The following is a 14,631-nucleotide window of genomic DNA, read 5'->3' on the forward strand; positions in this document are numbered from 1 at the left end:
ATCTGAAAATCCTCCTCCCAGCCCGGGTCCTGAAATTCTTATAGACACCCCTGATCCTGGTCTGATCCCTATCTGCTCTCTCTTTCTCTCCACACAAACACAAGCTGAATCAGGGAGGAGGCCGGGGTTTCAAACTACCATATTGTGCCATATCATCAGGTCTTATTTTTGTACTATACTATAGGTCTGTGTAGTAATGTGTGTGAAAATATTGTCTGACCTTATCAAAACGCAATTTGTAGAAAAGTGATAAAGTGGTTATTCTTCTCATTGCCACAAACTGAGCTCTCACATTTGATAAAGGTGGCACAACACATTTTTCATGTTTTTTTTTAAGTTGTATAGGTTATGCATGGACATGTATATGTTCCTTTGGCTTGCCAAACAGTCATTCACAGACAAAGAAATGTACATGTTCTCGTACATAGTGACATTACTTATGTTTTGGTTCAATTAGACCCCAGAGGGCTAACTCCCCGTTAAAGCTGTTATAAAATTCTATCAACACACAGAATAACACTAAACAACAGAAACAGAGCATAAAACAGACCTAATGTGACTGAGATTTTTGAAAATGAAGAAAAATGTATGATGTATCATGGTGTTAAAACAATGTTTAGTATGTCTTTTGAGCTGTTAAAGAGGCCCCAGGGTCTCAAAGCCTCAATCGGAAGATATGGGTTAAAAGAAAACTATAGCGTGGTCAAAATAAAAGAATTTAATGGAGTCCAACACAACAGCAACCTGAACTAGGACCTTAAAAATTACAGTAGAGTTTCATTAACACGTCTCTCATACAGTCTTAACTGAAAATGAAAATTTTAAGCTTTACATATAACAATTATCGCAAAACCATTGAAGTGGATTGCATTATATTACCGTACAGGTGTTTGTGTTAGTTCGTCTACCCTTGAAATGAAGTTGATTACCTCCTTTTAGTTTATTTCTTTGTTGAATTAAAGCACATTTCATGCTGTGATAGCTTCTAATTTCCTCAGTACCATTTCAGTAACGGAAATTGTAATGCTGCACCTCTGCTGTTGGTTATCTGTTTTCCTTTTCAAATTTGGTCAACTTCACCTTATTACCACAAAACCATGCTCTGGTTCATAGTGTCACATGAACTTAATAAAGAAAATGATGAAAGCCAACATAAGACATGTCAGTATATTTATATATTTAAAAATAAGGTCATTGATACAGAAGATATTCTCATTCGTCTGCACACAGCCTATGAATGTATTTCACATTTTGGATGCGTTCTTACTAAACTCGATCACTTCGATTGCACAACAATTATCAGAAGTAAATATTGTGATATCGTTCTTATCTTTATTATTGGTTGTAGTAGTAGCTGCAGTATCGTCTTTTATAATTTGATGCTACCATCCATATATTAAAGCATGTTGTTATATACAAGTTATTGTTATTGTCAGAGTGAGGACAGGTTCCAGGCCTGTTTCTGAGTTGAAGAATGTTTTTGAAATAAAACAAGCAGGATCTGATGCGAGCTGCAGATATACTATAGGTAAGTGACTGGTGACACAGAGGAGCTAAGTCATTGAGGCTGCTCTGATTCAGCTCGACACATGCACAGACTCGTCTAAAGGTAATCACGGCATAGCAAGCTCTGCTCTGCTTTAGTCCCATCAGTGCTGCAAACCTGCATTCCCACACCTGCCTGAGGCACACACTGTTAACTTCTGTACTCTGAGAGAGAGAAATTGAGAGAGAGAGAGAAAGAGGGATCCAATGCAAGGTGAAAGAGGTGAGAGATGAAGACAGAGAAAGGGCTCAAATAAAGAAAGAGACAGAAGCCTGCATACCAGAGGGGGCAGACAATACAACCCTCCACTTCAGACACATTCTGGTTAAGGCTTTAAGATCTACAGAGGGAGAAAACAGACGCAGATGATCTGATGTTCTCTGCTGGGGGGGGAATGCACATGCCACTGCCTGCACCTGTACGCTAACTGACTCCACATATGTGTATAATGAAATAAAATACATCCATGGTAGTCTGTGGTTCCTGGAATACTCTGCAATATGTAAAAACATAGTGCTGCCTTTATTTATTATATAAATAAATGTGTTTTCCTTTGAGGCACAAAGGGAGCCTTTACTGTCCTACACATTGACTACATCATTGGCGACATACATGTTCATGAGCACGGTAAAAGTAATACCAATGTTTTAAATGGGACATCATAACTTTAAAGAAAGTGGTATACTTTAAGAAAGAATTGAAGATACACACAGCATGGGTAGAAAATTGCTTATTTGTGCAATTGAAACGGGAGCTATTTCCTTCTCCCTTTGCATGGGCCCCATGAAGAGGAAAGGGGAGAGCTAGTGGTCAACAGAGGTCTTTCTAGGAGCAGCTGAATACCAGAGGAGCTGACAGGTATGTACATATTGGAATGTGCTTCTCAGCCACACCTGTGGGGAAAACACGGCCAAGCCTGGTCTCTCTCATCCCACTGGCTGACTCCCCGTGATTGACAACTGGAAGAACTATTTGGCTCCAGTCCACAAGAGCCAGGGGGCAGGTATGGTGAGTTCTGAATGTCAACCAATAGCAGCAGAGAAATCCCTCCGAGACAGGCGGGGCTGCAGTGAAATAAAACTCATCAATGGGGTGTGTCTCAAAAGTTTGTCAGCAGTCAAACAGTGCTGTAGGAACCCACTCCGACTGGTTCAAGCTTAACTAGTTCCTTGCTGCGTGAGGACCGGAGTGCTTTTCAGCTGGCAGAGATGGTAGATGGCGGCTTTTTTCCATGACAGGTTTACCTCTTCTGCAGCTGAATGATGTAAGTCAAACAACAGATCTCATCTGCTCCGACCGCGAGAACTCCTCTCTTTGGACCAGGACTTCGAGGGAAGGGATGGCAGGTTTCAGGCTGTCCATGGATGGGCACTTTTTAAACCTCTCTGGACTCTCACTTTTGTCCCTAAACAATAGGTCCTCCATCACAGTGTGATACAGATTTAACAGGTGCTGTTGTTCTGTGGTCGCTCACATCTCCTTATCACTTTTCCAGCCCAGCTATAGATTCTGTATCCGTTGGACGGAGAACTGATAAGGGCATGTGCATGACATTACCTACAGATACTGCAGAGACAACATCTGAGTCAGAGAGCCTTGGGGTAATTCAGTCAGTCAAATTCATAATATGCAATCATGTTGAAGGCTTGTATGAGTTTTTGTGCTTCAGTTGTTTGCTTTTGCTACTAATTCATTTTCAGAGGGATGACTAGAACTGTAATTTACTGCTTTTTGAAGATGTAAGAGTTGTTAAGAAAATAAGAGCGTTGTGTCATTTTAAAAAGTGAACTTTGTAAGTGGTGAATAGGAACTTAAGGGGTTGATGCAAGTTCATATGTATTAACACTAACATTTAGGTTGTATTGTAACCTATCTTATGATTTGTATACAATTAAATGATCTTAAGTCTTTTTTAGATGATTTAGTGCTGGATGCATTGATTCGTACTTTACATTCAAGGACTAAAAAAGAGGAAAGTTTTGTCTTTACACTTCTGTCGTTTAAAATGAGAAACAGCTGAATTTTAACTGAGATATAGATTCACCTTTCATGCAGCTCTGAGCGCACCTGGTTTTAGTCATATTTTCCAGAAATATAACAGAAAGCAACAATATTTGTCAAGTGCGGCTTCAGGCAAGATAATGTATTTCTCTTTTAAAAAGAGGCTGATGCGTAGGCAAGACCGGTGTTTGACAAAATCAGTACGATTCAGTTATTGTGCAGAAACACAGTGTATACTTCAGGGGGAGAATGTAGCACGTAGTTCACTTTAGTGTTCTAAAAAATCCCCTGATATTAAAACCAGCAAGCTCAAAGTGAACTCGGACACCCTGACATGATACAGCATGACTGACATAATCCATTAAAACTTAACTGAACACTGAGAATGATGCAACTGGTGAACTGGAATTCAAACATCAGGTGAGTAATTCGTGATGCATGCCAACATACTGACATGATTTTCACACCTAAAAATTAGCAGCCTTGGCATTTCTATTTTCAATTACAGCTCATTGAGTAGATAGTTTAAAACATAAGAACCTGTGGCCGGGTTGGGTAAGTGGGTAGAGCAGGCGCACATAAACATAGAGGTTTATGCATCGACGCATAGGTCCAGGGTTCAAATCCGACCTGTGACAATTTCCTGCATGTCTTCCCCCTTTCTCACCTAGCTGTCCTATCCATTAAAGGTGGAAAAGCCCCAAAAATAATCTTTAAAAAATCAAATATACAACAATAAGCATGTTGATACAAAAAGATGGATCAACATCAAACTGAGATATAAGCTGTAAAACAAGACTATCAACCTCATGACTCCATTTTAAAAAGTGTTACGTACAGTATGAGAGCTGAGGGATGCTCTATTTTTTCAAACGCCTGAGCTATTTCAACTAATTCTCTTTTTTCGGTAATCTATATTTTCACCTAGCTCAATTTAAAAGAGCTCTGGGGAAACTCTTTTAAATAACCGAGGTTACATTTAAGGAGCTCAGACTGGCAACCCCATATCTTAAGCATAAACTGCTCTCAAACACAATATGGGGCCGCATTCACCCTTTGGAACACATCATCATCCTTAAATGTGCTGATAACCTGCTCACAAAAGCCGGGATTCTGTATTTGTTTCTGCAAGTCAGGATGTGACTCAAAAAGAATATGTTTCAATTGTTGTGGACACTATTTCCTCATTCACAGCCATTTGTCTTCCATGAATATACAGTATACTTAAGAGTTTTAGTTATTGCACCTGTTATTTAATAACTGACAGAAAATAAATCACTTTTAATCAGACATTTATTGCCAAAAATATTTCATTGGTGGTTCCCTTTTGTACACTTTGTTCATTTTTGATAAGTTCGGTTAACAAAAGGTACACAGTTCAATTCTCACCTTAAAGAATGAAAGCCACCATCGTGATACAACAAAGAGCATGCACAGACACACACACACACACACACACACACACACACACACACACACACACACACACACACACACACACACACACACACACACACACACACACACACACACACACGGTGGAGGATCCTCTCTCCTCTGAAGTGTAATAATCTTTTCACTGCCAACAGATAAGGTCATTTCCCAGCCTTCATGCAACACTTAGCACTACTTCAACACGGTCTACTGTACCTCTTCGACCTGTACGCAAATGTAGTATTGTTTTACATGTTTGTATGATTTCTTTGCAATGAGGTTGACACAGAATTGATTATACAGACTGTACAATCATTTTACTGTATGTTGGCAATTGTTGTTAGATGCCATGAATAAAAGCAGAAGTTTGAGGTCGCTTAGAATTTGCAGCACAAATCATATGATGACAAAATGCCAGCCTATTTGGCCCATAAGCATTTTAGAATTCGCAATTGCTCATTGGAATGCAAACAATCAGATGGTCGATTAAAAAGCAAGTATTGCCTCATTTTAAAAGGGATATAGCAGCACACCATAGATATACAATTAAGCAGAAATCATAATGCAGCATCTGCATAACATAAAGATGAAGCAATATACCTAAGTTTAATATTCAATCAACTAACTGGGGTCTAAGATTAAATAGTGCAAAATGTTATAATCATCATTTATAATGAAATGCCTATACCCATTAGATAATAAACCTCATTTGCCATTATTGATTCACCTGAGAAAACACGGCGGCTGACTCCAGCAGTTAGAGTAGGTGATAAAAGCAAGGCAGGCTATTGTGTTTAAGCTAGACCAACCATGGAAGCACTGAGGTCCCACAGCTTCTTGGCTGCAGCATCATCAAGGGCTTGCGGTGCCGGCGTTTTGGAGGCACAGTCACTGTATGAGGAAGTAAAATAGGGGGAGAACATCACTCAAGAGTCCGTTACAATCTTTTTATAACCTCATCTGCTGTAGCACAATTGCTAATGGATCAGCAATAGCTTGTGAAATAAACTATTTACGATGCCATAAATCATTTGTTTCATTGTCATGCTCTGCCATTGTACAATGGAAAAACCCTGCAAAGTGGACTGAATTCCAGACAACTGCAAATATTAACTCAGTTAAAGAAGTTTATCTTCACAGTTTTATTGCAGGTGTACTTGCCTGTAGTAGAGGCCGCTGACGTTTGCCTGGCTCTCATCCACAGCGCAGTAGATGCTGGTCTGAGCTCCTTCCCAGGGACTTTTGATCAGCATGAAAAATGGCATGGCTATGATCCTCTTCCACAGAGCTACAGTAGGTAACAAGTGGCGGCCTAATTCCGTGCGAATGACCCCAGGGTGAAGACTGTACACTGTCACACCAGTGTCTAATGAGAGGGATCCATCAAATCAAATGTTAGTTACAATGCATGATACATCATAACACTATTAAAGGGGAACTATGCAGTTTTTTTTAGCCTGATTTACCTTAACTGAACAGCTTCGGAGTCATTGGAATGGTTATATGACTTTTTTCGAGTTAAATGGTGGTCGTCTCGCTCCCACCTAGCGCCTGTGAGCGGAAAAACCACCCTTGCAACTTTGGGCTGGCGAGTCGCCCGCCTAAGCATCAGGAAGTATCGCGTGATATCAGGTATCGCGATGTAACGAATTGCTTCACGGCACTGCACACATACGCCCATTCAGGAACCGGCTAACAAGGTAGAGATGGAGTTTTTCACACTATCGTCATGGCTGAGCCGGCAAAAAAGAAGCAGAAAGCTAGGAAAGCATTGTCAGAGGAACAGAGAAAGAGGAAACGGCAGACTGACCGAGCGAGGAGTCAGGCACAAGTAAACATAGGAGCTGCCAAATATCTATTCCGAAGCTGTAGGGGGAGCTCTATAGAGAAACCTGCGAGCAAAAAGCGAGCAAAAAGCGAGAAAACAGCGAAGAAATGGCCAAAACTGCATAGAGCCCCTTTAACGTAGGAAAGAAACAGACCCAATACAAGGTAATAATAATACTAATAATAAATTGAATTTGTATAGCGCTTTTCATGGACTCAAAGTCGCTAACCAGGGCAAAAACAAAAGAATACTAAAAAGAGATTTGTACTACCTAAGACTTAAGCAAATAAAAACCAGGACAACGTGAGGTGATTATTCCCCATCAACTTTACCCTTACAGTGTACCTGAACAACGTTGTATTAATGGGATGCAGCGTGCATTGAACACTACCTTGCAGTCTTGAAGCCAGTTCTCTGCAGAAGAGCACATTGGCCAGCTTGCTTTGGCGGTAGCTCACCTCACGTTTATAGTTTTTATCGAGGTTGATGTCATCAAAGTGTATACGGCCTGCAAGAAATAATCCAGTGAAGAAAATCACATGAGTCATTAACATCCAAAGTTCAGTATCAGTTTAAGTGAAGTAAAATGTCAGAGATACGATTTTAACTATGAAGTAGGTAGCTTTGATGGACTAAAATGACAAAACATTGTCTTTACCTTTCTCGTGTGCCAGGCTGGAGACGATGACAATGCGACTTGGAGTTGACTTCTTCAGCAGGTCAAGAAGACAGTTGGTGAGGAGAAAATGTCCCAGGTGGTTGACACCAAACTGCATTTCAAAGCCATCCTCAGTCTTCCACTTAGGACACATCATGATACCTTAAAATCAAAAAATACACTTATAAGAGATTCGGAAGGTATGATTATCAATGATCATAACCTTGCATTCAAAGATTTTTGTACCAATTTATATTGAGCTGAATGCACAGTACAAGATCATAGCTTGCACAATTTCTAGAAGGACACCCCACTTCCTGTAATGAGTACAACTCAGAAAGATGAGTTGGAGGGGTGCCCGGGTAGCTCCCCTGGTAGAGCGTGCGCCCCATGTGCAGAGGCTCAGTCCTCGCCGCAGCAGCTGCAGGTTCAATTCCAACCTGAGGCCCTTTGCTGCATGTCATTCCCCCTCTCTCTTCCCTTTCATGTCTAAGCTGCCCTATCAAATAAAGGCGTAACATGCCAAAAAAAATCTTTAAAGAAAAGAAAGATTAGTTGGAGTTCCCCATCTATCTAATAAAGCGGGACGCCTCTGTGTGTGAGTGTATGTATGTCTGTGCGTCTGTCTTTGAAATAAGTTTCCCAACTGATTTTTATAAATGCTTTCTGTGTGTAGTGTCTCCATTGTTGATTAAGTTGTTCAAAATCTAAAAATACACTTAACATAAAACTTACTAAAAAATAACCTCTTGGTCCACCATCAGTTGACCCCAAACTGAGGTCACTTTTTGGCCTATAAATGTTGAGAGGATAATTCTAATAAATACAGCAAGTGCAGTTTCAGCCACAAAATTCAGCTGCCTATATGAGACAGATTTTTGATTTTGATTGTTTAGCTGTGATGTGATATTTGAAAACGCTCCTCTGCAGACAAGTTCTCAATGTGCCTATATGTCATAACATCTGTTTTCTCCTACATATGTATGACGTTTGTGATTATTTCCTTAATGTTCCTGTAGTGAAAAATGTTTACTGCTGCTGACTAACCACTGCCAAATACCTGCATTATTGATGAGGATGTCCAAACGTTCTTCATTCTCCAGGACATCTTTGGCCAGGTCCCTAACAGACTGCAGTGAAGCGAGATCCAGTTTCTTTACCACCACGTTACCGTTTCCACTCTGTTGCCGGATATCATCAGCTGCAATGCGGGCTCTGGTCATGTCTCTGCAGGCTAGGATCACTCTGGCTCCTTGACAAAAATAAGAAACAGCGTCAATGTATATAATATTTAAACTGAACTAGTACTGAATTAGTAGTCAAGGTAGCAGTCAATTTAGGTCAATCCAAAGGCACGCTATAGATAATAACAAAGGGCTGCACAAAAACAACAAAAAAGAAAAGACAAAACTAATAGAAAGTGAGGCCCTCACCTCGCTGGGCCATATCCAGGGCCGTCTCCTTCCCAATGCCAGCGTTGGCTCCTGTGATCAGGACTGTTTTCCCATCCAGCCTGACCTTGCTCCAACACACTCCACCAGCCAGCCATCTGCGCAAGGCCAGTACGCCTGCCCCTGAGAAAAAAAACATCACCATGTTAACATTGATATCAAATGCAGTGTAATATGTCTCATTGTGGTTATATTTTTTATTTGTGCTTTTGCTCTATTTATTTCTTGATCCTGTTGTGTTATTTCTTGGTCCTTGTTAATGCGACATGAAAAGCCGTCGGTGAACAATTTATTTTACAGGAGAATAAAATACTGAATTGAACCCTTTCTTTGGGATTTCAAATATGGCTTGAGATCCAAACAGATATGCATATTTACACATTTACGACAACACTAAAATGCTCTTTATACTTGTGCTGTTCCACTGACATTCCTTTATTCACAAACTGAGGGTTAGGGTTATAGGAGCAGCAGCCACGATGAATGCCTCTGTCATGATGGATCAAATGTGATAGGCTACTTCTCTGACATGCAGAGTTCTGCCTGAATTATGGGTTACTATTATGAGTATTATACATACATTGTCAGTAAGGGTTTACTTCCTTTGCATTGACATTTAAGAAAACGCAGAAAGGTACAAAACATATAGCACACAATATCCCTATGATACAATAATTCGTTTACCTGCAACAAAAGCAACAGTGAGACCGGTCGCGTGCCTCTCTACAAAATTCCTGATTGACTCTGCGTAGTTTTGCATATTTTAGCCTGTTAATTATTAACCAACTTAAATCATTACAAGCTTCAGTGGTAAGAATATTACAAAATGTAAAAAAAAGTAAAAACTCTGCCGGTTTCAAATAATACTACGCAGTTAATGAAAGGTCAAATGCTGTCAAAACCGAGGTGTTTCTCCTCTCCCTAAGACGATACCCTGTACGGAAGTGGGGGCGTGATGTGCACCGACTGGGATTTTCAGAATAAGTCTCTTGTTTAATGTGTACCCTCTGTTGTCATGGCAGCGCTTGTATGCCATAACTTGCCGCCGTTGGTTGTCTTCTGTCTATAATAAAAAGGGAATTAGCTGTTGTGATAATCATGTGTCAATGTCAGACTCTCTCACACGGGTTTGTTCATCTTTTACAGGCCCAAGGAGAGCAGAGCCGCCTATCTGTGTATCTTATCTTAACCTTTCTCATACACGCCCTACAAAACACACCCAAAGTAGCCTACATCAGTACAGCTCGCTGACTCATAGGCCTACTGTGTTGATTAGTTTCTGAGCTGCCATACCCTCAATGCCACACCAGCAGTGTTCACTTCTACAGTGAACTGGATTTTTTCATTTTATTAATCAATCAATCAATTTTGATGTACTTTACTTACCCTACTAATTCAATTTTGTGCTACTTTATACGTATAGGCCTACTCCACTAGTGATGCCAATATTGTACTTTTAACTTCATTATTATTATGTTGCTATTCATAATACTTTTCAAGACTAAATGCAAAACATGATAATCTGATAAAACATAATGCAATTGTACTGATCAAACAAACCAACAACAACAACAACAGCAGCATTCAAAATAACCTCCACCTATCTGGACGAGGTGCAACATTAAATACTGCTACATGCAATAAACACAGAAGCAATACGTTACTTAAAAAACATTGTGTTGCTTCCTATAATGGATTTGGAATGCAGGGCTTTTGTGATACTTTACATTTTCTGAATACTTCTTCCACCACAGCGAAACACAAAAACCACGAACGGAGTTTCTTCCTGAAACGTGTGTTAGCCTATTAAGCAAAAAAAAAAAAAAATACGTGGACTGTATACTTTGAAATATTGGGCTTTTATTTTGAAACCTAAACGTCATGAGTGTTGGTGCCACACCGTTAATGGCTTAGATCGCAGCAGTGTAAATGGATCCCAGTAATTTGTCGCCTCGTGGCTTTAACTGGTTTAAAATGGGTTGTTCCACATTTAGATGTTATGGTGTGTTTAGTTTGACCTTATTTCACGTTTGAAAACAGTTGGCTAATTTTCTAGTAAAAAATAAACAAACCTGCTCCGGAAGTACTTCGTGCTTGTGCCACGTCAGAGCTACAAAACTCTTACCATTCATGCTACACTCTGCAGCTTTTAGCAGTTTCTTCTCTCACCATGTTGTTACTGGGACTGGGCTGTTTGCTGCTGCATATGTTTGTGGTGTTTGGAACTGAGCTCACGTTTGAGCTCCCTGACAACGATAAGCAATGTTTCTACGAGGAACTAGAGAAAGACGTGAAGTTTGAAATGGACTTCCAAGTAAGTTACTCTGAAAGTGTGTGTTTATCAGGTGCTGCCAAAGTTATTCTTAGCTAGTAATTTATTTGAGTGGTGCCTGTCTCTAGTTCTTGGAAAGAGAAGAAAATACATAATTTTAGTTCTTTCCATGATTTCAAAATGCATCTGTTTTTAATGATGTGCTTATTTGGTTACTCAAATTGAAATCCTCATAATACCCCTACCTGTAGTTTAATACCACTCTTTACGTTACATTTAGTTAAAATTGTTTTGGTAAAGGTTTGTTGTCTTACCTAAAGTAACCCACCTAACTGGTTTGCTGCATAACCAGTGTGAGCCAGTTCCACATTGCACAATGCATATGTTACAACTAAACAACATATGTTACAACTATTTTGACATACACATGTTCTGTCATCCACACATGTCTTTAATGTGTGTTTCCTCTTCTTTTAGGTCATTGCAGGAGGCAACTATGATGTAGACTGCTTTGTCACTGATCCTCTAAACAATGTCTTGTATAATGAGAATAAGAAGCAGTATGACAGCTTCTCTCACACCACAGCTATGGCAGGAGTCTACAAGGTCTGCTTTAGCAATGGGTTCTCCACTTTTACACATAAAACGGTGTATCTGGACTTCCGCCATGGAGATGAGGAACCTCTCATGCAGACCATGACTGGAAGTACAGCACTGACTCAAGTAAGTCTGACGAACTTGGTTTTCAACTACTTTTGAGGAACAAGGTGCTCAAAATCTGTCTGCTGGAGTGGCCTAACCTTTTAAAAGGGCCACATTGTGGCTGTCACTTAGCTGCTCCAGACACTTAAAGGCTTCAGAGGATCACACAATCACTTACATTTTGCCTTTAAGTTAGGGCAAGATAAGTTTCAGATTAAAGAGGCACTGTAGCAAAAACATTATTTGCCAAAAGTGTTGTGTTTAGTAAGTTAGGCTAACTAGTCAGCTTTTGTGGTGATGGCAAGTGCAGCAAAACCTTTACTGTTACATTATTGTTAGTTTAGTTCAGATGGGGAACAGTTTATATAATGTCCACTAGGTGAAGCCAGAGCTGCAAGGTACATGTCTCATCATGTACCAAAAATATTATATTAACCATGATTGTCAACCATTGTTGTAAACATTGCAGTTTCCATGTTTGACATCATTACAGCTTATCAGAACTAAGAAGAAAAAAAAACTCAGATTCCCCATATCAGCCCACATTCGTAGTCTCCTAGTTAAAGATAGTGTTTACAATCCTATGCTTTATACAAGATATTTAATGTAGATGTTCCATTTTGGCCACTTCAAGTCCTGAGACTTGCTGGAAAAATGGGGGAAGTTAAAGGACTCTGATGAAGATGTAATCTTACATCGAAACGTTAGTCACTGTTATGCACCTTGAAAAATAAAACTATAAAGTAAGAAGACATCTGTGTTGCACCGGCAAATTTTTTGTTACTTTACACTGTTTTGTCCTGCCTTGGTTGCACTGGATTGTTGTGGTCTGCAGAAGCGCGGAGAACTCTCTCTTTTTTTACTTAAAGTGAATCTGTTCAGGAGCAGTTTAGATAATATAATTCAATGTTTGCAAATGTGTGACCCACCTTCCAATGTACGTTTTGCCCCAGGCCATTCCTGTGCTCTTGATTAATTAGTTTTTGATCTTTCTGCTGTCAGTTGGAGTCATCTTGCGTCTCCATTCATGAGATCCTGAAGGTGGTGGCTGACTCGCAGACGTGGTACAGGCTAAGAGAGGCGCACGACCGCACAAAAGCCGAGCATCTCCTCGAGCGGGTGACCTACTGGTCCATCGGAGAAACCGTCCTGCTGTTTGTTATCGGCATTGGTCAGGTCATGTTGCTCAGGAGCTTCTTCAGTGAGAAGAAAGGCTCTGTGGCAGCCACCACTTAAAACTCTTAGTCTTTATGTACCCTCAGAAAGAGAGGCCAATGTGAGCACATAAGTGCTTCATGAGATTAGCATACATTTTTTAGTGTGTTCAGCAAATCTTTTTGCTAAAGGGATAGTTTGGGAAATCTTTTAATTTTTTTCCTGCGTGAGTAAGTGTCAAGACAATCTTGTGAATGCCCTTTTCGTGTCTGTGTTTTGTTGTTAACAAGCTGTACTGAACACTTAAATTTATGTTGAATATGAGATTGACACCTTTCAACCTTGCACAGATTATTTATTATATTTTTATGGTGCAACATAAAGCAGGTTAGTACTATCTATCTGTTACCCGGATTGCTTTACAATATATTACAATATTTACATCTGGATACCCAGTAATTACATAAGACGTTGTGGCACATCACTTGTTTCTGAATGTTAGTTGTACTTGTTGTATAATGTGTGTTATGTTTGTGATTACCTTAATTTATGTGCAAAAAAATGCTGTTATTAGAGCTCTGTCTCCCTCATGGCCTTGTGTGTCTCATACAAAGTGCCTTAAGACATTTTTATTTAGAGGTTTAAAGGTTTGGCCTACTGTTTTTAATTTGTTAACGTACCATCCTTTTTTTTACTGACTGATTGGATTCTCAGTTTTCATTCTTATTTTTTTACATTTAGGTGTGATTACAAGTCCATGTTATCTCATAAAGAGATATGTTTAATGGACCCAATTTTTATCGCATTTGCCAAAGTTATACTTGCAGTCCTATTTGTTTATCTGTCTCCCTATTATCTTTAAAACCTGTCAACAGATTTCAATAAAATTGCCAAACATCGCCAGATTTGCATTGTGACTCTTTTTGTATTTTCTGCCAATATTGAGATGCCAATTCAGATCCAGGTTCACATAAAAATAAAGTTTTGCTTTTATTATTAAAAATAAGAAACTCAGAAAATTGTGCAGCCTTGTTGGATATCAGCTCTCTTAGTGTTCTAAGATTAACCACATACAGATGATGAAAGCTATTTCTGGCCGACTCAGGCCCTCCTCACTATTTCATATCAAGAATAAAAATGATATAGATTGGGTTAAAATGGCATTGCCTGTGATTGTGTGCAAAACCAATCCTATATTTAGGCCAGGTGCTAAAAAGCTGAAAATATCGACACACTAGATAACAGTTCCCAAACTTTAATAATAACTAAACCGAGAGTGTTTTAACCACCAATAAAATCCATTTTATTTCTATGATTTTAACCCTAATGGGTTTACATCAGGTTTCTCAATGGGATAAATGATATTTGTATTATAAGGGTATTTGTACACTATGGTACTGCTACTTTTACTCAAGTAAAAGATCTGAGTACTTCTTCCACCACTGACAGAGTGGAAATAAGAGACTGCCACCTGGACAGACTGCTGTGGGAAAAGGAAAGAGGAAGAAGGTAAGTAAACTTATATATTAATGATTTGCCGTTTGTTTGCCCTGATATCAAAACACGAATGTATGCGGACGACAC

General features: G+C 39.5%; 2 protein-coding genes across 2 annotated transcripts; one reads left to right on the plus strand and one right to left on the minus strand.

Moving 5' to 3' along the window:
* Nucleotides 1–4,822: 4,822 nt before the first annotated feature.
* On the minus strand, nucleotides 4,823–9,874 carry LOC144519195 (retinol dehydrogenase 13). The gene is made up of 7 exons (XM_078252176.1): nucleotides 9,603–9,874; nucleotides 8,901–9,041; nucleotides 8,528–8,719; nucleotides 7,468–7,629; nucleotides 7,201–7,317; nucleotides 6,143–6,347; nucleotides 4,823–5,872 (listed from the first exon to the last, which is right to left on the minus strand). Exons 1-7 carry the CDS (start codon nucleotides 9,676–9,678, stop codon nucleotides 5,776–5,778), a joined length of 990 nt encoding a protein of 329 aa, XP_078108302.1. The 5' UTR covers nucleotides 9,679–9,874; the 3' UTR covers nucleotides 4,823–5,775.
* Nucleotides 9,875–10,875: 1,001 nt separating this feature from the next.
* tmed3 (transmembrane p24 trafficking protein 3) lies at nucleotides 10,876–13,950 on the plus strand. The gene is made up of 3 exons (XM_078252236.1): nucleotides 10,876–11,232; nucleotides 11,668–11,913; nucleotides 12,895–13,950. The coding sequence occupies exons 1-3, from the start codon at nucleotides 11,089–11,091 to the stop codon at nucleotides 13,126–13,128; spliced, it is 624 nt and encodes a 207-aa protein (XP_078108362.1). The 5' UTR covers nucleotides 10,876–11,088; the 3' UTR covers nucleotides 13,129–13,950.
* Nucleotides 13,951–14,631: the final 681 nt, after the last annotated feature.

The sequence above is a fragment of the Sander vitreus genome, chromosome 1, assembly GCF_031162955.1.
Source record: "Sander vitreus isolate 19-12246 chromosome 1, sanVit1, whole genome shotgun sequence".
In the NCBI taxonomy this organism is placed as follows: Eukaryota; Metazoa; Chordata; class Actinopteri; order Perciformes; family Percidae; genus Sander; species Sander vitreus.